The 23,968-nt window shown below is 48.1% G+C and overlaps 2 protein-coding genes across 3 annotated transcripts in view; one reads left to right on the plus strand and one right to left on the minus strand.

The window, feature by feature from the left end:
• The window catches only part of LOC126539567 (m-AAA protease-interacting protein 1, mitochondrial-like), a 224,915-nt gene that overhangs the window by 151,340 nt on the left and 49,607 nt on the right, over nt 1–23,968 (minus strand). The window lies entirely within an intron of this gene.
• Nucleotides 1–23,968, plus strand: part of LOC126539570 (uncharacterized) — a 135,935-nt gene that overhangs the window by 82,553 nt on the left and 29,414 nt on the right. The window contains exons 2-4 of the mRNA XM_050186453.3: nt 10,318–10,474; nt 21,982–22,049; nt 22,222–22,302. Of these exons, the coding sequence (XP_050042410.1) occupies nt 10,318–10,474; nt 21,982–22,049; nt 22,222–22,302 (306 nt within the window). The remainder of the gene's footprint in view (nt 1–10,317; nt 10,475–21,981; nt 22,050–22,221; nt 22,303–23,968) is intronic.

Below are 23,968 nucleotides of genomic sequence, written 5' to 3' on the forward strand. Positions count from 1 at the left end.
CCCGTAGCCGTGGCTCGCGCCCTTTCCACTGTTCTGCGGCTACGGTCGAGTGCGAAAGTCACTGGGCTTGACGAGGTGATTACCAGACAATAGATGCACTGTTTCGCCGGGCTTGTTTGTATAATGAAGGCACAGACTTGATGGGAGGAGGGCTTAGCTGGTCAGACATTTTGAAACAAGGCGGAGACAACTTGAAAAGTAGTTCACTTGAAGAATCCTACGATTGTTTTGTACTCGGTCTTTTGTTTTGTTTCAAGAAGGATATGCTGCGTGCATGCATGCAAACCAACTTGCTTTAACTATGAGATTATGCACATAATTTTTGTTTTCGTATCCTACGAGCCTTTTAATTTTATGCAACGCGCACTAAACCATAAACTACCGTTGTTTTTACGACAGAGGAACTTGCTACGGATGAATATGTCGCGGAGTATACCATGCTCGCAAACTGTATGATCGCTGCCCTAACAGTTTGAGGCTAGTTTTAGGTGGTCTCCAGTCCACGGAAACAACGCGACAAAGCCGTACTAAGAAAAAGAATGCGGACACTCGAGTACCGTTGCAGTTGCTACACAGCTACGACATTTGCGATGACATGATCGCGAATGGGAGCCCTTGCTTCATGTCGTGGCCTTCATATCGTACAATCACTGAGCAACTATCCTATCTCGATACCAAGCCGGAGAGGCGGAACCACGTCAATGTATGAATTCTAGTAGCTTTATTGTCAAATGCCCATGGATAAACAGAAAGCTAAATAAGCAATTTTATCGACGAAACTTCATACAATGACTTATTCGTGTCAGTGCGGATGTAAGGAATTTTCCGACCTTCGCAGAAGATTTTGACCAGGCACACGTGCTTTTGCCATAACGTCGTCGGCCTACCCTTCCAAACGTAGCCATAAAAGAATACACTAGCGAGCGACACAGGGCGCATTGGCACGTTCAAGGTTCCGATTGGCCCAGCTTCCCCTCAACCAATCTGGCTTTCACAACACCGCGCGGATTCAGCGAGAAAGAGTGCCTAAGTACTCGAAAGCTGCGACCGGTATACCACAGCCGGCACAAACGAAGCGGGGTGTGGGGGGGGCAAGCACAAATTGAAGTCTTCGCTCGAACTCGAGAGAAGCCCACGCGCTGGCGAGCGAGCCTCGCAGATTGCCTGATAGGCGAGTGTGCGACGCAACAAAGGAGCTGCAGGCTCGCATCTCCGCCGGCTCTTCTTCGCCGATCCTCTTTGTGCGTCGGTCGGCGCGCGCCATTGTGCGCGAGAGATGAAAATGCTCGGGGCGAAGCTGGGGCCGCACGAGCGCGCCGCAGCGCGAACGTGTCGATAGTGGGCGAGGGGTGCGGAGACGTGTACACACCTGCGCCGGATGCGGCGGCCGCAAACAACAACGAGGCTGGCCGCACGCATCTCGAGATATTTCTCACCGCGCGAACTGAAATAAAACGTATCGAGTACCGAGGGTCTGGATGTTGGAGCGAGCGAGAACTGTTCGTTTATGTTTTATTTATTAAACCATTGCGGCGCCGTGATACATTTGTGCTCGGGCTACATTTCTATAGAGGCGGTACCCGTTTCTTTTCCGCCGTACGCCTGCTTCTTATTGTGCTGTTATCACGTTCAACAAGCAGCGAACTGTTTTTTACAGTGTTTGCGTGCGCTTGCCTTAAAAGGAAGCGGCGAGACCTTTGCGGTCAATTATTAAAACCAATTAAATGCGCTTTAGATATATTCAGTCTCCTTTCTGCGACAACTGGTTTAAAGAATTTCTTTATGCGGAAACTGCTAACGACGCATATGCGTAGCAAAGACGTATCGATTGCCTCCGTGTCGTGTTACTATAATCTAAAATGTCTGGCGCCGTTGAATGGTGCGATATAATCGGTATATCTGCGAAACAAGTGTAGTACCTGGTTTAGTTTGCCTAATTCAAGCTTCAATTAGAGTTACTTATTCAAGGCGTTTCTACGATGTAGTTTAAAGCTTTCATTATGATTTCTTAGAGACATTCGCAGGAGAAGCAATGACAGAGAGCATTAGACAATTTTCGCAGTTTGCAACTTAACGACCGGGAAAAGAAAATAACACTAAGATGTAGCGGGCGTGTGCAACGTTCTACCACCTCGTAGAAGATTACTTGCAAAGACAGCGACAGCTTAAGATAGAAGTACTGCGTAGCATAGTTTAATGTTAGGTACTCTTTCTGACAGAGACGACGGTATCGATAAAACCGGGTAAGTATCAACTAACCAAGGTTATTGTATTGTTTTTTGTAGCTTTCTATATTGGTATAGCTGTAAACGGTTAAGCAGCAACCGACCAAGGTTTCAATCGAGACAAAATAGCAAGTGAGAGACTATGAAAGCGAGTAATATTATGACCGAAGTAGCCAAGTAAGCAATTGCATTCAGCAGAGAATACGGATAAAAAAAATATAAAGTTGCAACAAAGCTTAACCTCCGTGCCATCTTTAAGAGGAATCTTTAGCTCGGGTGCGCGTACCTAAATACATGTAAAAGGAGAATTCGTGTTTCTCTGCAACCACTGCATCAAATTTGACGAGGTTTGTTCCATTTAAAAGGAAAAAAATATGACTTAAGATCTAGCGACTGTTGGTTTTGACTGTTTTATTTAGGTCGTCAATTTCTTTTTAAGTTGGCAAAAATCGAAAAGTTTCAGGAAACGAAACTATCAGCAATGAAAAATGATACCACAATTATGTGAACTGCATCTAACAGTACATCTACAGTAGACAAAGTTGGTGTGTTACACATGAATCTCAAAATATTTAGTAATGTGGAAATACAGCTTTTGCAGAACCCTTGTACACAACGTAACAAATTCACGTAAGGTATAATCTGACATATCGAATTTGCCCGCTTTCAATGATCTAATGGGTGCCGTTTACAAAACCGCGATATCTGTTCTTAACACAGAGCTATGAACTTGTAAACTTCGTGCTTCTATCTTTTTTTTTTTTTCAAGCTTTCGAATTTTTGAAAATATATTTAACAAAACACGCGCCCTAAATCGAAATTCTGCTTCCAACAGTCACTAGAATTTAACTTCCTGTCTCAAATGCAACAAATCTTATTAAAGTTGGTTCAGGGGTTATCTGAGAAAAACGTTTTTTCGTTTTACATGTATTTGAATAGGCCGCTAAAGCGTCCTCTTAACAGCGAAAGCTGTCCGAGACTTTGGTTTTGCAACTTGTCGTTACGAATCGTTTTTAATTGTGCCTATCAAAACCTTATTGTGATGATAACGTGCATATGTAACTCAAGCTAGGCGGCAAAACAGCTTCATTTCTTAACGTTGACACCGAGCTTCCGCTTCGGTGGTAGCGTATTATTTTTCATAGAAGCTCTGCACGCCATATGTATGTGGGCGGTATACATGTATGTACATATACAGGGTTTATGTGCAAATGGATTTGGAGTTCACATAAAGACGCTGGTTACAAAATGGAGGCGCGCTTTCGGTTCGATTAAAATCACTTTTGGATCCTGTTACCGTGGACTCGCCTGCCCACGTCTGTTTAGAATTATTTTGCTACAATGGCACTGCTTACAATATCGAACACAAAGCGCTGCTTAACAGCTGCGGAAGTAAGCTTGCATTGAAATGCTTGATCGTTTTCAATACGAATAGCCTTCTTGAAATTGTCAGACCAGTTTTCTTTCCTGCTATTTAGCTATCTAGCTATCCCACCAAAAATGCGGACCAATTACGAAGGTAGGGCAGTCTAAAAATGGGGGCTGTACACGTGTGTTTCTGCAAGAGGGCATGTGCTGCTGCGGCCACTGGGTATGCGCTACTTTTCAATGAACGTATTTGATGACGAGAACTTGGGTAACTGCTATGAGCCAGTACACGGACATCACGGCTGCGACGTAATCAGAGGGAAGCGCGAGAAATACGCATACATGGATAGTCATCGTAGATAAATTCTGAACGTATTTTTTAAAATAATGTTACGAAGGTTTAGGAACAATTTGATAACTTCCACCAACATTTAAGCACAGCCATGTGTTTTGAGATCTGGATGATATTGTGGCGCAACTTAAAGATGGGCAGACGAGGGCATGTTGACAGCAGAACAATGTCATTTCGTAATACATTTACTGCATTTGTGATAATGTGTGATGCGTTTCCATGACCTTCATGCGAAGAGGAGTAACTGGCACCATATTCCAACATAAATCTGGCGATATCATTGGCAGCTAGCGCTTTACAAACGCTATGCACTTACCATGCACTGCGCATTACTGCTATGTGAGGAATTTTGCGGCTAAATAATAGCATTGAATCCAAATAATAGCATGCGTTTGAACATTACCTAAAGACCATTTCTCTGCTTACGCCGATCCTGGCAAGCTTCTGGTTATCGTCACAGAATAGAGCGGACATGAAAGGCAACAGCGAGGAGCCGTAGTGTGGCAAGATGGAAGCCCGCAAATTTTCAACAATTTTCCTCTGCGGCTATCCACAAATTTAAAAATAAATTTCGTCGTATATTACAGGGAAAACTAAATATTTGTTTTCCAGCACAATACACATTTATTTTAATCGAAAGCATAGAAATAGGCGTGCCGCACGTTCAGCCAACCAGAAATAGGACACCGAACCAGAAATCTTGGGTTGCTGGCTCACTGCTGCGTGTGTGTAAAATTATCCCTACACCCGAAGCGGGCTTTGCCACAACTTAAGTGTTTATGCGGCGAAGCAAGCACGCCTTCTCGGGGTTGCAGTCATTCGCTGACTTGCGTTCATGGCATTTTCCCTTTTAGCCTTTTTCTTCCTTGCAAAACGTCGTAGTTTGCAGAGAACCGTGTAAAGGCGACGTTTCGCAAGAAAGCTCGAAAAACACGACAAGATCAGGCTCCAATGGGGCCACTAAACCATCTGCTTGATGCAGAGCTCTCCCCGGATGTCTCGAAGCCAGTGACGTCTCCTTCGCGGGACAGAATACGGCTAAGCACCGGCGCAGCCAGCACCTCCAGGCACACATACTTTCCCGAGTACGACGGAGGGCGGCGGGGTAGTGGATGTCCGCTCGTGGCACCGATAGGAGGGCGGGGTGTTCGGCGGGGAAGCATCCGCCATGAGTCACGATCCGCGCACGACGGCGGACAAAGCGAGCTCCGCGCGCGTCGGTGCGCTGGAATCGATGCGGCGGCAGCGGCAACGGGAGCACGCGGCATGGGACCACCACGTCGGCCGGGGACTCCGGCAGATTTGTTACCCAGCGAACCGTCCTGCGAGCAGCGCGCGGAGAAGAACCGGGAGGGGGGAGCGCACGCTTTTGTGCCTCATGCCGACGCTGCTGCTGCTTCGCGACTGATCCACCGCCGTATTTGCGTGCACCACTGGGAAAGTTAGCCCGTGTTCGTGGCGCCCTGCTCACTATCAGCTCGCAAGCGAAGTACATTTAAGGCTCGGAGCCCATTTTAGGTTAGTTCATGGGAGCTGTTTAATGTGCCTCCAAACAGGCGACATTATTTCTTTTTTCTTCTTTCTGCTTAGCAACATCCAACTGACATTGGCTCTCGCAAAGGAGCCGTACTTGGTTGAACGATATCAGCTCAAAAGAACTCGCAACTGTTGTGTTAATCGCGAAACCGCATAAATCACGCACGCTATACTCCTGTTATTGCTTCTTATACTACTCGTCTGTAGCAACAATTACTTTGCTCTAGCGTCCTCTGTGCACCGAAGATGCTAGTCTGCTCGCGTGATTGTACTCGTGTGCTTGCTTATTCATAATCACGGAGTGCGCGCGCAGTACATTAAGGAATCAGGCACGGCCAATATTGACTGCATGATGTAATGTGTCTACACTATGGACAAGACATTGTACATTTAGTCAACACAATGGCATATGTCAGGCCGAGGCTGAAAGCAGTAGCGAATGCCTAATAAGGTGGGGGTAGTACATTGGCCGACGTTTGCAGTTCCGACAATGATGATGCCGACCGAGGACTGACGTGGGGTGGTATTTGTAGCCATATACAGGACAGAACATATGTGGTTGCTGTTGTTTCGGCGTTATCGCTTTGTGGATGGTTGCAACAGTTCTGAAAGATAAAAGCGATGCGAAATGTTCTGTTATATGAGTAAAATGTATGAGTTTTTACGGGTAGAGATGATTGTAATCAAATGGAAACTGTCATTAACATTTGATGGCACTGGGCCACTACAGACTATGTTAAAGTAAATTGTAACCGCGAAGTGGGGCATAAGAACATGAGGGCTTCGGTAGTAGACAAGAAACAGTCACAATGACTGCGCCGGATGTGGAGAGTAGACAGCGTCGGTAGTTCAAACAACGAGCTCCAGGTCAATAAGCCGTACGTGGCGCGGACTTCGTGCATATATGAACCATCGATCACTACAACTGGCTTAATCGCCGACGGCTACGTTGTCTAGAGACAAAGTTTACTTCCTTAGCCTTCCGCGTAGTCGAAAATGTACAAGCGGAACGCGATGCATAAGATGTATGAAGAAATAAGGCAGCTCTGCTGCACCTACCTCACGTTTTGTAAGACGGCTGGTATTTTTGTATTCTTTCTTTTAGTTTTGTCACACTCTAGTGAATGATATCTAGCAGTAGACGGTAAGGCGTCATTGCTTTAAATATGTTGTGCCCGAGACGAATAAAAACAAGAAAAGCAAAAATAACAGAGTGGGAGAGAAGGAAACCCGCACGAGCGCTTCACCTCTGAAACGAGGAATGCGGGAGGAGCCGCGGCAGCGAGGGAAGGGAATTCAATCTGTCACGCACGGGATTACGCGTTCACTCCCCAGCTCGGCCCCAAGCTGCACCGAACTAGCGCGGCGTGTCCAGCCTGTGAGCGGCACAATGCGCGGCCGGCGCCGATAAGAGGCCTTTAATAGCGGCGCGAGCTCGCGGACTGGGTTCCGCGCGCTTTGCTGCCTTTAGCGGCGGCGGTGCGCACTATCGTTTTATGCGCGCGCTGCGGCCACACAATGAGTGCCGATTCGTGGCCTGCTGCCCAGTTGCGCGGAAACGAGATTGCTGTTCCCGCCGCAACACATCCCCCCCCCCTTTCTCCCTCTTTCCGAACCCCCTCACGTTCTCGGACTCGCGGCCAACGACGGTGCCGCGCGATGAGGCTAGAATGCCAGGAGCGTCCGGCATCGCGCTTCTGTTCTAGGAGGCCGATCGGTCTCCGAAGCTATACGCCTGACCAAATAAGTCGGCACTTCCTGTCCCGAAAGAGAAGGCAAGCAGCGCGGTACAGAATGCACGGGAGGCTGTTTGCACCGTCTAGCTCGTGGCGTCAACAAAACTCTGCAACATTGCGAAAGGCCAAGCTCTCGTCTTCCAATTGGCCCAGGGAGGGCGCCGGCCCGTTTGCTTTTACCACGGCGCAAAAGTCGAAACACACTCTCGCCTGCTGTAGACGACGCTGCAACACATTGGCTGTGTTTATTTTCGCAGAATAAAGACAGCAGCTACACGCACTCTTGAGTAATTACGGTAAAGGATTCGATGCTAATGCTTAGGAACATATACCTTACAGAATTTCTCATCCTGTTTTGGTTTCTGATAACACTGAACTTACTGCGCGCACTCGAAACCGAGGCTACGCGATAATACAAACGCCTTGATGGGATTAGACATATAGCACTAAGTGGTGAGGCGCGCAGGACCTGCAAATGAACGCACAATGTAGGTTTGGGGGGAATGGTTAACACGCAGTATCAGTGAAGAATGCTTAAATCGCAGCAGGGGAATGGAGTCGGGGAAGGATAGGCCCAACTAAACATCCCACTGTTTCAACGCGCTTATGCTCCAAAATACCGCGAAAAGTTTATGATTTACGACAAACGGTACGAACGCACTTCTTAGACGAGAGAGGGAGAATTTATATTTTTGAAAGAAGGCAGAGGTCGGCCTTAGCTAGCGCACTCTAGCCTGCTGCTCTGCACAGGGGAAGGGGTAACGGGGACTTTTTGTAGACAGTTGTGCACTTGCTTGGGCGGGCCATTTCTTCGAGCATGATGCTCGGCTGTGTGGCAGCAGCGATGGAGCTAAGTATTTATAGTCTTCACTGGTGCCACTTGCGTTCCCATGAAGGAGCGGCCAAAACGCTTGCAGTGGCCGCCGCGCGTGTTTTGCGGAAATCAAGTTTTGTTCTGCAGAAATCAAGTTTTCATCGTCGCGAATCTTCAGTTCTGAAGCTAAGCGCCTGCCGCGTCATTTCAAGTCCCGCGACAGCCGTCCGGAAGATGCGGGAGCACATACGAAGAATGTGACCGTCCTTTATCAGGGAGAGAAACTCGGAAGAAAAGAGGACGCTCAGAAAAAAGTCACGCGCATCGGCCGATTCAACGCGCGAACTCAACGCAGTTCGCAGTGTCTTCCGGTTTCCCGCCTTCACCGGATGTTAAGGAAAAGAGTACGCCAAAACTGTCCTGAATCTACTTGGAGACGTCAAAGTACGCGTACGGTCAAGGCGCAGTTAAAGTAGACTTCCGCATTGAAACCTGGTGTAGACAAATCTTTAGCGGATGTACGCCGCCCGTCTTGCAATTTACGAGTCCCGAAGGAAAATGCGTAGGCATTTCCTCTCAGTTTGTCTGCAGATACGAGAATGAAAGTCTGTGTAGCGCGAGATGCACGAGTTGACTGCGAGGAAACTTTTCCTTATGGCTAACACGTTGGACAAATATTAGCGGTTGATATAATACATGCGCCCGAGTGGTGGCGCGCTTCCGTTTGCGAATACAAACCAGTGCTGCCTACAACTCATGGAACCAAAATGTGGTGGTGCATATCCTTTGCTGAAAAAAGTGTTGTTACTGTCGGTGAATGGCGTGATGTTGACTTTATGAATATATTTATATATCTCCCATTTACCATTGTCTTGCGCTAGCTGATTCCAACTTGCGTCTGCGAATTTTCTAATTTCATCACCCCACCTCGTTTTCTGCCGTGGTCGATTGCGCCTCCCTTCCCTTGGCAGTCATTTTGCAACTCTAATGCTCATCTACCCTACGCATTACATGACCTGCTCAGATACATTTTTTTCTCTTTATATCAACTAGGATATCGGCTATCCCCGTTTGCTCTCTGATCCACACCGCTATCTTCTTGTCTCTTAACGTTAAGCCTAGCATTTTTCGTTCCATCGCTCTTCGCGCGGTCCTTAACTTGTTCTCTAGCTTCCTTGTTAAGCTTCAAGTTTCTGCCCCATATGTTAGCACCGGCAGAATGCAATGATTCTACACCTTTCTTTTCGACGACAGTGGTAAGCTCTTTTATAGCCCATTTCTATAAACGTGCTCCTGTACAGACTCTAGAGGATGACTGGCGATCCTGAATCCTTGTTTCCTTGGTAGGCTATTTGACTTTGCAGGATCTTTGACTTTTGCATATTTATCTTCAAACCCCACTCGTACCCTTCATCGGTTAAGGTCCTCAGTGATTTCTTGTGATTTGTCCCCAGTGTTACTGAATATAACTTATATATTTAATTTAGGCGACAGTTGAGCAGGGAAGTGGCACTTGATACAATGTCTCGCATCCGCATGATTGCTTAGCCTTAGCATTTTTTGTGCCTTTAATGGCTGCCTGCACAAAGGGTCAAGATGCAGCACGCTTATTTGAACAAGCGGTATTCTACGCAGCAAATATCTAGAAAAAGGCTGGAATTGTCGACTCAATTGAGCTGTCTTCCATGTCATTTTATGCCAGTGAAGTGGCGGTATAAGCATACAGTACAGTGCTGATTTGTGTACTACGTAATTTGATTTTTACTGCCATGCGTACTTGCCTTTAGGCGTAATGTCTCCTTTGTATATGTGTGTTCTCTAATGCTTCAGTTGTATATGAATTCAAGCATTGTTTTGTGATATATGTTGTCATATACTTAGCGTTAGCGGAGGCCTGCTTGCAGTAGGAGAATTCGCACTTTTTATTCACTGTTTTCGAGCTTAGCAGGAAGAAGTATATATTCCGTGAACCTACTAACGCATAACTGTTTTTGGAGAAGGAAATATGTTACTCCAGCTTTCTGTGATTACGCATATTATCAAAGCTTCTGTAGACCCGCAACGACGACATTTCTAGGGAACTTATTTTGAGACTTTGCAGGACAAACGACTACTTTCTATGATTCCGTTAGTTTCGACGACATTTGGGTGCATTCCGTTCATTCATGAAACAACAGCTTTTCATTTGCCCGTTTAGAACACGTTGCGCGTGTTGTGCGCGCACTGGACCCTTCGTGGACATTGCTTACTATGCCCTTGACCACCCCCCTGTTTTCGTGTTTGCAGACCCGGGACGCGGAGGAGGGTGCGAGTTCCCTCAGCGCTGGCGGGGCGTCTGGTTCCAGAAGGGCGCCCACCCGGCCATCAGCATAGAGCGCACGCAGATCACATTCAAGGGAACCTGCGTCCAAGCAGACGGAGACATGTTCCTCATAGAAGACAGGTATACTACCGTATTTCTTTTTCCTTACCTTGCTATTCGCTTGCGTGACCACGCAAGTGAATGTCTGATGGCTCTTCATTATTCAAGCTAAGTACCTTCGCGCTATAGACCAGGAGCACTGTTGGTTGTCGTTGTGCATTGTTGCAAACGTTATTATATTGACTGGGCCAACGCGACCAACCAACAACCGCGGACGAACGAGAAGGGCCGGACCGAAGCTTAAAAAAAAAAAAAAAAAAAAAAACTAGTCGTATAGCGCGCTGAGCCACCGAACCCCTTTAAGCGTCTTTTGTCTTTCATATGAAAACGTATCTGTTCCACGAGTGGAAACGGGCGAACTCACGGGGTTATATGATGAGTGCTCGAACACTGCGCTGAGGTATCGGATCTGAAGGCTGCTGGAGCCAAGGAGGTTCTGTGTTTAAATGATAAGCGAGGGTTCACTGACGTAGATATGCTTATAAGTAGAAAGACAGTAACATTATCAACACTGGTTCGCGCACGATGTTGGTAGCGACCTATAGAAATGAGAACATTTCCAACAGAAACAGAAGAACATTTCGCACTTATGTCTGCTGATCTCGACAGTGTCACAGTGGGCGCTCCCGCTGCTACAGCAAATTCCAAAACAAGTCTAAACCTTTCGGCTCACTGCGTCCACAAACATCCGATCTTCCTATTTGGATTGAGCATCGTGTATCGTGTTTTATCAGCAGGTCGGTGCAATCGTCGAATGTCGAACCTTCAACTCGAGCGTGTTACAAATTGTCACACGACCAAGCTGCCCCACAGTCGTCGCCGCTGGCCGCTCGCGACATGTTGGATCTAGCCACCATCGGAATTCGCGAGCGGCCGCTCTGATGAGTTCCATCCGCCAAGATCGGCGTCGTCGGTGTCATTCCGGCGCCATGGTGTGACGGGCGCCAGGTGCGGGGTCGCTCCGAACAAACGGTTCGGAACAATAAGCAGGCGCGGGGCTCATCGGCCTCTCGATCCGTGCGATGGCTGCTCTCTCTGGCTTTGGCTTCCGCCTGCCCAGAAAGCAGACGACGTTGCGCACGGCGATCGGGAGGCGGGGGAAAAGAACGGGTCTGTCTTTTCGGTGAAGCGCCATCGAAGCTTCTCTGGAAGGCCGCCAGCAAAGCGACGCCCGCCGTCCGCTGGAGGGCGCGTTGATTTGTTTCGGGAAATTTGGGGGCAGCCGAGCGAGTGCACCAACGGCGGCGGCTGAAATATGTGTGCGCGACGCCGTTAGCCATCCCATTGATTGGCGGCCCCCGGCTCGAGTCGAGGGGGAGGGCTGGTTTCGACGTCTCGTTGTCTTCCTCCCCCCTCCGCTTCCTATCCTGCTTCCGCAGCTGTCCCGCGGTTCCGCTCTTCACGGAAGCGCGCGACAGGCCGGCCGTGATTGATTCTGCCCTTTGAGTGACGTGTTGTTCCGCGCCCGCAAGTATGGTTTTGGGCGCAGCGCACGTGTATACGCTAAACTGCCACTGAGGCGCTTCGCCTCGCATTTATTGGCCACTTCTTCTTTCTTTTTGCTGGTTACGTTTCCGTTTCCGACGCCGAGCGGCGTTGAATCGCTGTTTCCCGTCACTTCACTTCCTCGCGCCGCTGCCGGCAACGCTGATCTGTGGGAATTGCCCCGCCAGAAAGTCGACGCGGTCAGCGGGCAAGAATTTCGCGCCCTGGTGGCTCAAGCTATGCGGAACACGAGTTTCCGCTCGTACCAAGCCGGCTGGGCACAACGGACACGGGCTCCGACCAACGAATGACGGACACGGGAACGAGAATGTGAGGCGCCTCTCAAGGCTGCGAAACTCATGTAAATCTAGTGTCAAAGAGCTGGACCAGTACGCGCTGACGTTCAATGAGAACTTACACAATGCGTTCGCGAACTCCTGGACGCGCTGATCAATTCGCAAGTTTGCCACGCAATTAACGCTCTTGCAGTCTTTCGACATTTTTGTTCGTCCTGCACGTAGCCACCGCCGTAGCACTGTTTCTCTGATACTCTGATATTTATGCAAATATCTCCAGTATCCATTAAAGGATGTTTATCCTCTCTCTCTCTTTCTCTCTGACATTTCATACAAATATCTGCAGTGTGTACTGTTTTACGCTACGTACAACTTTGCAGCGACTTAAAGCCAATGAGCGCTCTTATTTTGTTTTTGTTTTTTTCATGAATATTGTTTTCCAATTACTGATGAATATCGCGACGTCATTTGTCTTTGTACTTTCTTTAGAGAAGCCGACAGCAAGCCATTTGGACTCGTGTAAAAGTGAATGGAAGCGAAAATGACTCGAAATCTCGGTATCTTACTTAACCTGCTGCTCTTAGGTTCACGTATGAGGTGCAATTGTTTCGGCGTTGCCACCGTCGATAGCGCTGATTGGCGGAAACGGTCCTACTGATGTGCAATCTTAATGGGTCCGCTAACGAATGTAATTGCAAGCAGTTTTACTGTTCCATCGCGTGACTGTAAGCATCGAACTCGAATTAGGCAACCAACGTGTGGCCAATATTAATAAGTATTCGACTCAAGGGCGTTGACTCGGCACCCCCCTTTAGTCGAAGATTTATTGATATTGGCCACGCGTTGGTTGCCTAATTTGAGTTCGATGCTTAGTTAAAGAAGGTTATTACGGTTAGGAAGCTCGGTTAGTAGCTGTCATTGCAAGAAACAGTCGATAAATATCATTTAAACGAACGGCTAGAAACGCAAGATTTTATGCCGATCTCCAAGGGTGTTCAGCCCCAACTGGACTTGTTGAGATAGCGCTGGATGACTATTGTGACTGCTATGACTATTGCTCGTGTGTCTCGCGTATTCTGCTGGTTAACGAGAACTCGCACGGACACTCGCAAGCACTGGTTTTCAATATGTCCACAATCTTCTTCGATATATAGATTTAGCTGTGCGTTTAACAAACACTTTCATCCCTCCCCCTTTTTTTCTTCGTTACGATACCGGACGTGCTGCATTGGGCGCTGTCACCCGCTGTAACGATTAACTAGTGGTTTCAGCATATACCGATAATACCACACGCGGAGTAACTTTTTCGTTCAGGGTTAAGCCTACAGCCATCGAGCAACTTCCGTTTCGGCTGCTTTCAGGCCACGTCTCGTCGAAGTTCGTATAACGTATCCCGCAATGGTGCACGCCATCTCTGCGTCGAAGCATGACGAAGCCTCCTTCGACCAGCAGACTTGAAAGACCACCTGAGAGCGCTCCGGTCTGTTGCTCGCCGGCGCAGGCAACCACCATTCCGGCCCTAAGTGCCGCGGAAAAAAACATAGATTTCAGCTCCTCTGGCAGCTTGATTTTTTCCCCTGCTTCAGCGAACCTAGCGTTGCCTCGGATACAAATTAGTAAATACAGCGGGCAAACGGGCCGCCGACTCGTCAGAGGCTAATGGCCCAAGAACTCGGGAGCCGGGTGAGATTAGTTCCCTAAGGCCGGCCTGAGACCGCCCTTACCTCGGCCGTGTGGATCCCAAGGCGGATCAATAGCGCGGTTGCCTCACTCGCCTTTCCGCACCGCGCTCTCCTCAGCCGCTTTCGATCTCTTGGCTTCGAGACGCCGCCGCGGCCAAGGCCATTCCTTCTGGCCGGTGCGCGGGCTCGCATCGGACCGGCTATTTGTAAACCGGTGACGTTATTGGTATTGATTGTGAACATACGTGACTGAATCACCGAGCGGGCCTGCCTTCTTCGTGGCAGCGAAGGCCGCTGCCACGAAGTTGCGCAGCTCCGTAAGAACACGGTTTCTGTCTGTCGTACACGAGCGGCACACTCTCGCAACGACGATAGCCGAGGCCTATTTGCTGGATTGCAAAAAAAAAAAAAAAAAAATACTCGAGTGAGGAAACTGAAGTGGACGGCGGGAAAGAGCTGATGGGTTGTGACGGCCTTCGAGTGAACGATAATGCATATACCGGGTGTCCCAGTTAACTTGGACCAAGATTTTACTTAAGAGCTCTAGAGAAATCGTACCGACTGCATAGTAGCGGCCGTCGTGTGTACTTATAGCCAGTATTTTTTCCCATCACGAAGTATTATTACTCAAGCGCCTCCAAGCAACCTTTGAAAGACATACGGCTGCATTCGTTTATCGGTGCATCGTACAAGGCTTCGTCATAAACGAGAAGAAAAGGGGTTAACCGAGGGGCCCGATTTTTATTAGTCATATCACAAGAAGCCAACAAACACCGACACCAAAGACAACAATTACTTGTGTTTAATAAATGAAATAAAGAAAAGATAAATTAATAGAAATTAAAGTGGATGAAAAAACAACTTGCCGAAGGTGGGGAAAAATCCCACAACCTTCGCATTTTGCGTGCGATGCTCTACCAATTGAGCTACCGTGGCGCCGTTTCCCCATCCACTTTCTTGGGTATTCATGTTTCCTAGCAGAACCCTAGCAGTGTTAGCCAGCGCCACCACCCACAGACCTTGGCGGCGGATGTAGAACATCCTTTCTGGCGCAGGCGTCACGAAAACGTGATCTTTTTTGGGATGAAGGCAACTGGTCAATAAACCCACACATGCTACCTGAAGGCATCAATGTTACCGGATTCGAGACCCTTATTATGTAATAAACGAGAAGAAAGGGGGTTAACCGAGGGGCCCGATTTTTATTAGTCATATCACAAGAGGCCAACAAACACTGACACCAAGGACAACATAGGGGAAATTACTTGTGACTACTAAAAATCGGGCAGCTCCCGGAAGAACAGCTCCCGGAAAGGCAGCTCCCGGAAGAACGGAAATGAGCTACTCAGGAGTTTATTTCAATAAAAAATAAAACAAAAGCACGTAAGGCGTCTCAGCCGCCACAAAGATACATCTAAATGTGCAACTGGTTTAGCCATTTACCCTTTCTGTCTCTTGAACTTCGGAAAAAAGGCAAAACAAAGCTGTTTTTTTTACCTATTTCTATCCTTGTCGCAAGCTTTTATGTAAGGATAGGGTAACATCATGAAGATGCGTTAAACAGTCACGTTTTGCACCTAGCTTTGAGCAGTTGTTTTCCACTGCCACCTCTAGCACGTGCTCAAACAGGTCACCATCTGAAGCAATACAGTACTTGCGTCTTTCCAGCACTTGTGCTGTTGCAGCTTTGACCAAGGACGTTGCAATCTCGGGGCAGACTTTAGTTATTATTGCCCTTAGGGCGTCCGGTCTGGTAGATTCGCTGCTATACGCGCGATTTTTCACGTAGTCCCACAAGAAGTCCAGCGGTGTCATATCCGGTTACCTTGCAAGCGAGGGTACACGTCCGTGCAGGCCAATCCACTGTCCAGGAAAAAGTTTGTCGAGCCACGCTGAAGACTGGCTACTACTATGCGCAAGGGCACAATCGTGTTGAAACCAGATGTTCCGAAGGTGAGCAAGTGGAACGTTGCAACCGACGTCGTTCACGGAGCCCTCGAGGATGTCGTTGACGTAGCGTTGCGTCGTTAGTGTGTTGTCAAAATGATGGGTGCGATGATGTTGCTATCAAAAATACCGCATCACACATTAAACGACCACTGATATAAGTGTCGTGTTTGTGCCAGTCAGTGGGAATTCCCATCACTCCGGTAGTGCGCGTTATGAACATTAACTTGTGCGTTTCTGCAGAAATTAACCTCATCCGTCCAAAGCATGCGAGTGAGGAAGTCCGGTTCTTCACATTTCGTGAAAATCCAATTGGCAAAGTCGAGCTTGTTTTCAAAATCTCGGTCTTCAAGTTTTTGATAAAGATGTACATGTTATGGGTGCATACGACCTTTTTTTAAAATCCTCCACACTGATGACCTTGAGGTCCTGGCCTTCACACTGGCGTCGCGCACACTACCGTGAGGGTTAGCAGCAAAGAATGCTAAAACATCCGTTCCCGCTTCTTGAACTACCGTCGCAGTCCTGTGTCGCTTTCTTGTGAAGCTACCCGTCTCGCAGAGGACTTCGTACGTTATAAGTATTGTTGACGGACTAGGGCGTCCTCCACAATGCCACATCCGGAACAGTTTGGCTGCCTTCCTCTTGTCGCCGTGCACCGCCCCTAGAGCCTTCTGGTCATTCTTGAAGGGAATGGCCGTTTCCTTGAAGAGCAGGTCGCTGGCGTGGTACCGTTGAGATCTCCCGTTATCTCCGCACTCACACGTCAAGCGAAAATGATTTACGTAATCAACAACAGCATATGCTGGCCGTACAGATTCGCCGAAGGTTTGTTTCTGTTGCTAAAGGGGATAAAATGAACATACGTTCCGGGCGCGCCTATCTACAGAACAAGATGAGTGCGCTAAATTACAGTCCCAAGTGCGCCGTCAGTTTCCTCGCTTCGAAATCCCCCCCCTCCACCCCCCCCCCTACAGCTCCGCTACGCTTATCAATGCATCAGCAGCGTGTTCTCATGATGCCGCGACGATCACATAGCGCGTAGCCCTGTATCGAGCTGCCGCCGCTACTGAAGCCGTGTATCCGTGGCTATTCGCTTGGGAGCGCTTGAGTAGCGGCGCGCAAGCGCGTATCTATTTCGTATTTTTGATGTTTCGAGTGCTTTTGTTTTTTCTAGGAAAAACCAGCGAGGCAAAGCTGAGCACGAAACAAATGCTTGATTCGAAGGTTACTTGAGGTGCCCTACAACTTTGTTATTGATATGTTTGAGATTCAAGCAATAATTTAAATAGTTCACTAATTAAAAGCAACTAATTAATTATTACTTCGTTATGAAATAAATACTGGCTGTAAGTACACACGACTACGGCTACTATGCAGTCGGAACGATTTCTCTAGAGCTTTCGGTTCTTTTTTTCCAAATCTTGGTCCAAGTTAACTGGGACACCCGGTATATGATCGAGCCAACGTTTTAAGTATATCTGTGTAGAGTGTGACAGCACTGGCGAAGACAGGCAGGCATAAATGTATGCGCTACTTACACCGCACACCCGTTCGTCAGTTGTAGGCATTCAGTACGATTATAATACGACTGGTACCGAAGCGAATTTTCCGAAATTAATAGAAACACCCTCGTAGTAAGCAACAGCGCGACTTGAGAGAAGTTCCAAGAAGAGCAGAGAGCACCACACAGGTGGTACGTGCCCACTCCTTTCTTCGGCTTTCGTCTTAAGTGGCGCTGTTGCAGCCGCGAACGTATCGAAACTTGCCCCGTTCTCTCTACATAAGAAGTGGGCTGCCGGCTGCGGTAAAACATCAGAATAAAGATTGCAACACACACTTGAATAACCGTATGTAAGGCAGGCCAGGAAACTCGCCATAATTTAAATACACCTTAGAAAGGCTAAGTATGCTAGCTTGGAGTGTACTACCACTGAACAGTAGGAGCTAGCACAGGCTATCCGTGAACTACTTTGTCCATTACAGAAATTTACACCTGTGGGACAAGAATCAAAACGTTTTTATACCGCCACTGAGGATTTAATTTTTTTTACAGATCAGAGTTGACTAACGAACCCTTGCCAGGTACTGTATTTCACACCCACCGTTATGGATTAGACGACTTCTTTAGCGCCCCACGTCATCTCCGCTATGTGAGAAGGACGCCGCGTAGAACGAGGGACACGGCCAGAATACACAGCAGTTCCTCTGTCTTCATCTTGTCAAGTTCCTTGTTTTACGCGCTATTACTCCATCTATTCCTTGCAGGTCGCGAGTTTTCGCGCATCATTATGTACAATCGCGTTAAATCTAGTAAGCTGCAATGCGGTACCCGTGATCGAAGAGTCTCCAAGACAGCACGGCGGTGCTAGAGCGGGTCCCTAATCTTTCGTGCGTCGGCGCCGCCATGCCATATTGGATTCGAGTACGGGCACCGCGTTGCAGCTCATATTGAACGTGACTGTACATGTCAAAGGGCCTCTCACAAGGTGTGGGCATTGTGAGAAACAAGTGAACTCCAGAAACGGATATGTTTGGGTCAGTCGGTACATCGCCTAAAAGGTGAAAACAGCGCGAGACACATGGGAATGAAAGAATAGAACGGGGCACAAGAGTGCTAACTTACAAGCAACAACAGAAGGTTGAATGAGAACCTTTCGCCCCGATAGACCATGGCGCATTCGCAAAGCCAGCGAAAATCATTCCAAAGTTACAAAGGTGTGTAGTGATAAGATGTGGCATGCAACGCCTAATATTATGTAACACAAGACTAAGAAAGGGAGCAAACTTTCGAACATGCAGAAAAACATATAGCAAAGATCATTATCCATCGTGTACCACCGGAAAGCTCCATCTGCGGCTCAAGAAAACGATCTCTTTCTATCAAAGAAACAGAAGGGGGCGCGCGCGGGCCCACACACACACACACACACACACACACACACACACACACACACACACACACACACACACACACACACACACACACACACACACACACACACACACACACACACACACACGCACGCACGCACGCACGCACACACACACACACGCACACGCACACACACACACACACACGCACACACACACACACACACCTCCCGTTTCTTTTTACCTTAGTGCTCTGAAGACCACTCCTGCCTGTCAACTTCGAATAGCAGCTGCAAGCCTTGCAGTGAGTTGGCAAATGAGCACCGCCAGCAGACGAAAGTGACGTTTCGTGCTCCTTTGGCCGCTCATTGAGACAGCGACCTCTCTGAGCAATGTACATATACACTGGGCAGCTCGTAAACGGGGTTATATAAACTAAACAAGAGGTGGACAACACTAATTGCCTAGCTCAGACTTATTCAGACCAACACATTTCCAACCCTACACAGATACAGTAAAATGTTCCCACATACATATTGAGGCATCTGCCCCTGGTGCGGCAACACACGCCCTACACTCTTTCACATCTCGTGGCGGTACGGGGGCAAACCTCAACACTTAAAGACGCCTAGCGCGTCATTTGGGCAGTGGAAGGTACAGCTGATCGGCGATACCCTGGCGGGACAAGAAGCTCTCGTCCAGGGAGTACATCGAACAGCCATGGCCAACGGAGTCCTGGAATGAGGACACCACCCACTCGACCTCAAGAGCAACGACCTCGATGGTCCAAATAAATGTTTTCTCTCTGTCTCTCTCGTATACACGAAGCAATTAACTCGTACTCCTGCGTATTACTGGTACTTAAGCTTTCACTGCAGTTTCTTGCGTCATGTTCTGCATGCATGCGAATTTGATCACCAAAGCGAGGTGTGAAATAACCAGCGAATGTATTGGGAAATAAACTCGTGCAGACACCCCTTCCCGTTATTGTTTTCCTTACTGACAGCAGCGATTTAGCCTCCTTTCATTATCTAAGAACCTGGGAATAAGACATCATAACAATGTATTGTCGTAGTAGTTTTTTTTTTTTTTGCACTTTACTGTGTCCAGCTTGCAACCATCCAGAACAAAGTCTGCGTGTGCGTTGTTCGCGGTCACGTGCCTATCGTTAAAAAAAAAAAAGAGAGAAGAGGAAAGAGCCAGGACTTTACTATTTACGGCCGGGATGCCAGCCGCTGTTTTGCATTTCGCGGCACCGACATGCGGCCGCCGCGGCCGGGTCCAGCGGCGCAACACCACAGCCACTGAGCTGTCGCGGCGCATGACGCTAAATATTCAGTGCTTAAAGCAATCAACATCTTGTTTTCCATTGTTGCAAGTGTTGCTTAACCAGCCGTAAGTTTTAAAGACATTGTTGCTACTAGGCAGTGTTTCTTTCTGCTCTGAAGAGAGAGAAGCAATGGCAGGGAGGCTAACCGGATTGAGTCCAATTTGCTACCCTACACGTAGAGAGGGGGATGGGGAAATGAAAGAGAGAGAATGCAGGAGTCTGTATCGCACTTTCTCAAGCACTAAGCTAAGTCCAGCATGTCTACAGTCAGGCACTCAAGTCTGTTGCCTTCAGGTACTGAAGAAGCGCTCGAATGGCTTTCTAGGCTGATGAACTGTGAGACCAGGCTCCCAAGACCTTTGCTTCTGTAAATGGCCTGTCGTCCAGTCTATTCAAGGCACGCTGGATAGTCTGACGTAGGTGATCAAAGTGAGCACAGTGGAACAGATGATTGATGGTCTCTTCACACTTGCACTGAGCGCACATCAGTGAGTCCGCCATTCCAATACGACAATTGTAAGAATTTTAGTGATACTACTTCAGCTCACAGCTGACACAGCAGTGTTGCCTCACTTCGTGAAAAGTTTGCTGGTAATTTCAGTTTCAGTGATGGGTCTAGGCCGTATAATCGACGGTTAGAGTTCTGCGGTGTATGCCAGTAACTCAACGTGATGGTACCCGCAAAACTGCGAAGCTCTCTTGCAGCGTCTACTCTCAATAAAGGTATACGGAGGGTCGGTGCTTCGGCCTGGGCACGCCGGGCAGCGTTATCGGCGAGGCAATTACCAACGATACCACAATGCCCCGGCAGCCACTGAAAGATTACATCATGTCCTCGTCTAGAAGCGCAAAGAATGAACTTTTCCTTTGGGATACGGCCATATGTGCGTGCAACTACTGCGAATGTGCTTCTTTACTTCAGAATAGACCGCATGACGTCCGTGCTGATTGGCAATTTTCATGTCTCTATGTCTGGTGTTCCAATCAGGGCTCAACGGTGAGCGAACGTAGTTCTGCAGAACAATGATAAGAGACGGTAGTGCAGAGGGAGCAAATGTTACCTGTAAATTCGAACACAGGTAAAAAGAAACGCTCCGATTAAACATGCAGTGGATCTAGGAAACGGCAACGAAGATACAGTTAACTCGATAGCTTGGTCTAATCGATAAGAAACACTAACATAGTCGCTGTAATGGATGTGTGATCCGCCGGCAGTTAATGTCTAAACAAAATCCATCGATAGGAAACACTAACATAGTCGCTGTAATGGATGTGTGATTCGCCGGCAGTTAATGTCCAAACAAAATCCGACTTATAACTTGTTACTATATAAGAGAAAAGAGAGTGTATCTTCAGCCAGTACTTTTTAGAAATGGTACAAGTTTGTATTTCAAGTACATAGCGTCTAAATATTGCCGAGCATGTCGCCCGACATACGAATGTGCATAGCAGGGAACGAATAGAGGTTTACCGATATCAATCGAAACAATAAAATTAAATGAAAATATCGAAGCTATTATAAACATGAGTACAGTCACATCAAATGGGATGAACTCACATAAGCCATTTTTTTTAATTTTCTCACTTTGATCGCTGTTTTATTGAAATGCCATGAAAGTTTGTGTTCACAACGGTCTCTGTATTGATGTTCTGCGTTCTCTGACATACAGACGTTCAGCCGAGGTCATTGTTATCGACAAGTTATCGATAACACGTATGTCGATGTCTCGTCTCCGACTTCAATGAACCTTTACAAACAGCGCTCGCCGCTCTGTCTGTCTGCCACTCGCCATGTTCCATCTTCAGCGCTCTTTCGTTCAAAGATTTTACGAGCAGTCTGCGGCCATTAAAGTCTGCACAAAATGTGGACTGCTAATATTTCTGTCTCTTTTTTTTTTTTTTTTTTTTTTGCAGGAGGGAGCGATGTTTTCGTTGCGTTGCCATCTACGAGAAGCACGAGAATGTTCTTCAGTACCGGGAGAGTAAGTTTCTTTAATGTTTTTGTAGCATGCCCGAACGCGGATTGTGGCCTCGTCTGCTTTGTCTATGTGTGAGAATATCGTGTGCATCATAATAACAGGCTACTGGCAAAACGGAATCCCACAACGTCAACATCATGTATTTTCATTTGTGATGCTCCTTCCCACTCTGCAGCCTACTGTGACGAATTCGACAACCTGAAGGAAGCCTGTCACCTGCTGAACGTCGATGCCCACCTGCATTCGTTATTCAGGGGTGAGCCACAGTCTGTTGCCTCCTATCGTGTCACCGTGGCAGCACTTGTTGGGTAGACGGGTAGTAAGAGCGCTGCATTTGACGCATTGGTGGCAGACGCCGCGAATATTGTTTACATTTCCTTTAATATATCTCCCCAACTGCAACGAAGTTGCCAGGCGATAAATTTGCTACTGGTGGTATTTGTACCAGGCACGCCGTAGTGCATTTACCCTGCGGCAAGGCAAACGATAGGCCGCAAGCTCTTTTTCGCTGACCCCCTAAATTTTTTTTTTATGCGAAGCATCAAATGGCCCATTTGCGTAAAGATCGGAGTCTGCAGCTGTGAAACGGCACCTAAATTCCCATTGGCTGCGATGCCATGTCACGAGCGCGCCTCGAAGCAGCAGAGTGGGCGAAACGGTGGAGCGTGGGGGGAGAGGGTATCGCCGCGACGCCACGTCACCAGCGCGCCTCCACGGAGCAGATACGGCGACGCGACACCGGTGGGCGAGACGGGTTGTCATCGGCGAGGCAGTAGGGTGAAGCGCGAGCCACCGTTTATTTCTCGGTCGGAAGCCGGCGTGCCGTTCATATATATATATATATATATATATATATATATATATATATATATATATATATATATATATATATATATATATTGTTACGTAGGAAGACGCAGACGAAAAGCTATGTACAAATATATTTACAAGGAAAATACGCTGCGCTTGGCCAAGAGGCAACAGCCCGCGCTAGCTTCTAATCGTCGTCGTCGTCTTCACACTGCTGGCCTTTCGTGATCGCGCATATTGTGCCGTAGCACTACCCCCGGCTGCAAAAGCGCCGTCCCGGAGCGACTAAAGATCGGACTCGGAAGCAGTGTAGTAGGCCTTGAGCCTACTGACGTGTACGACATCACTAGATGCCACAGGAGAGGACGAGGTTGAGGCCACAGGAGCAATTTCGTAAGTCACAGGCGTCACCTGGCGCAGCACGCGGTAGGGCCCTGTGTATCGCGAAAGGAGCTTCTCTGAAAGTCCGACGTGACGAGAGGGCGACCACAGGAGCACGAGCGCACCAGGTGAAAACTGTACGTCACGATGGCGGGCGTTGTACTGACACTGCTGAGTGGTCTGTGAGGCCGTCAGTCGAGCACGGGCAAGCTGGCGTGCATGGTCAGCGAGGGCGATGGCGTCGCGCGCATACTCGCTTGTTGAGACCGCAGCAGGAGGAAGTGCCGTGTCTAGGGGCAAGGTAGGTTCGCGACCGTACAGTAGATAAAAGGGAGAAAATCCGGCGGTGTCGTGCCGGGAAGAATTGTACGCAAATGTTACGTAAGGAAGGGCAATGTCCCAGTCGTGGTGGTCCTTGGAAACGTACTTGGCCAGCATATCGGTAAGAGTACGGTTTAACCGCTCTGTCAGGCCATTGGTTTGAGGATGGTATGAAGTAGTCAGTTTGTGTTGAATGGAGCAGGAACGCACAATGTCAGCGATAACTTTCGAGAGGAAGTTTCGACCACGGTCAGTAAGCAGCTGTCGCGGGGCGCCATGAAGCAAGATAATGTCACGCAAGAGAAAGTCCGCGACGTCAGTGGCGCAGCTGGTAGGGAGAGCCCGAGTGATAGCGTATCGGGTGGCGTAATCAGTCGCGACGGCTACCCATTTGTTCCCAGAAGATGACG

This window comes from Dermacentor andersoni, chromosome 11 (assembly GCF_023375885.2).
Source record: "Dermacentor andersoni chromosome 11, qqDerAnde1_hic_scaffold, whole genome shotgun sequence".
NCBI classification, from domain to species: domain Eukaryota; kingdom Metazoa; phylum Arthropoda; class Arachnida; order Ixodida; family Ixodidae; genus Dermacentor; species Dermacentor andersoni.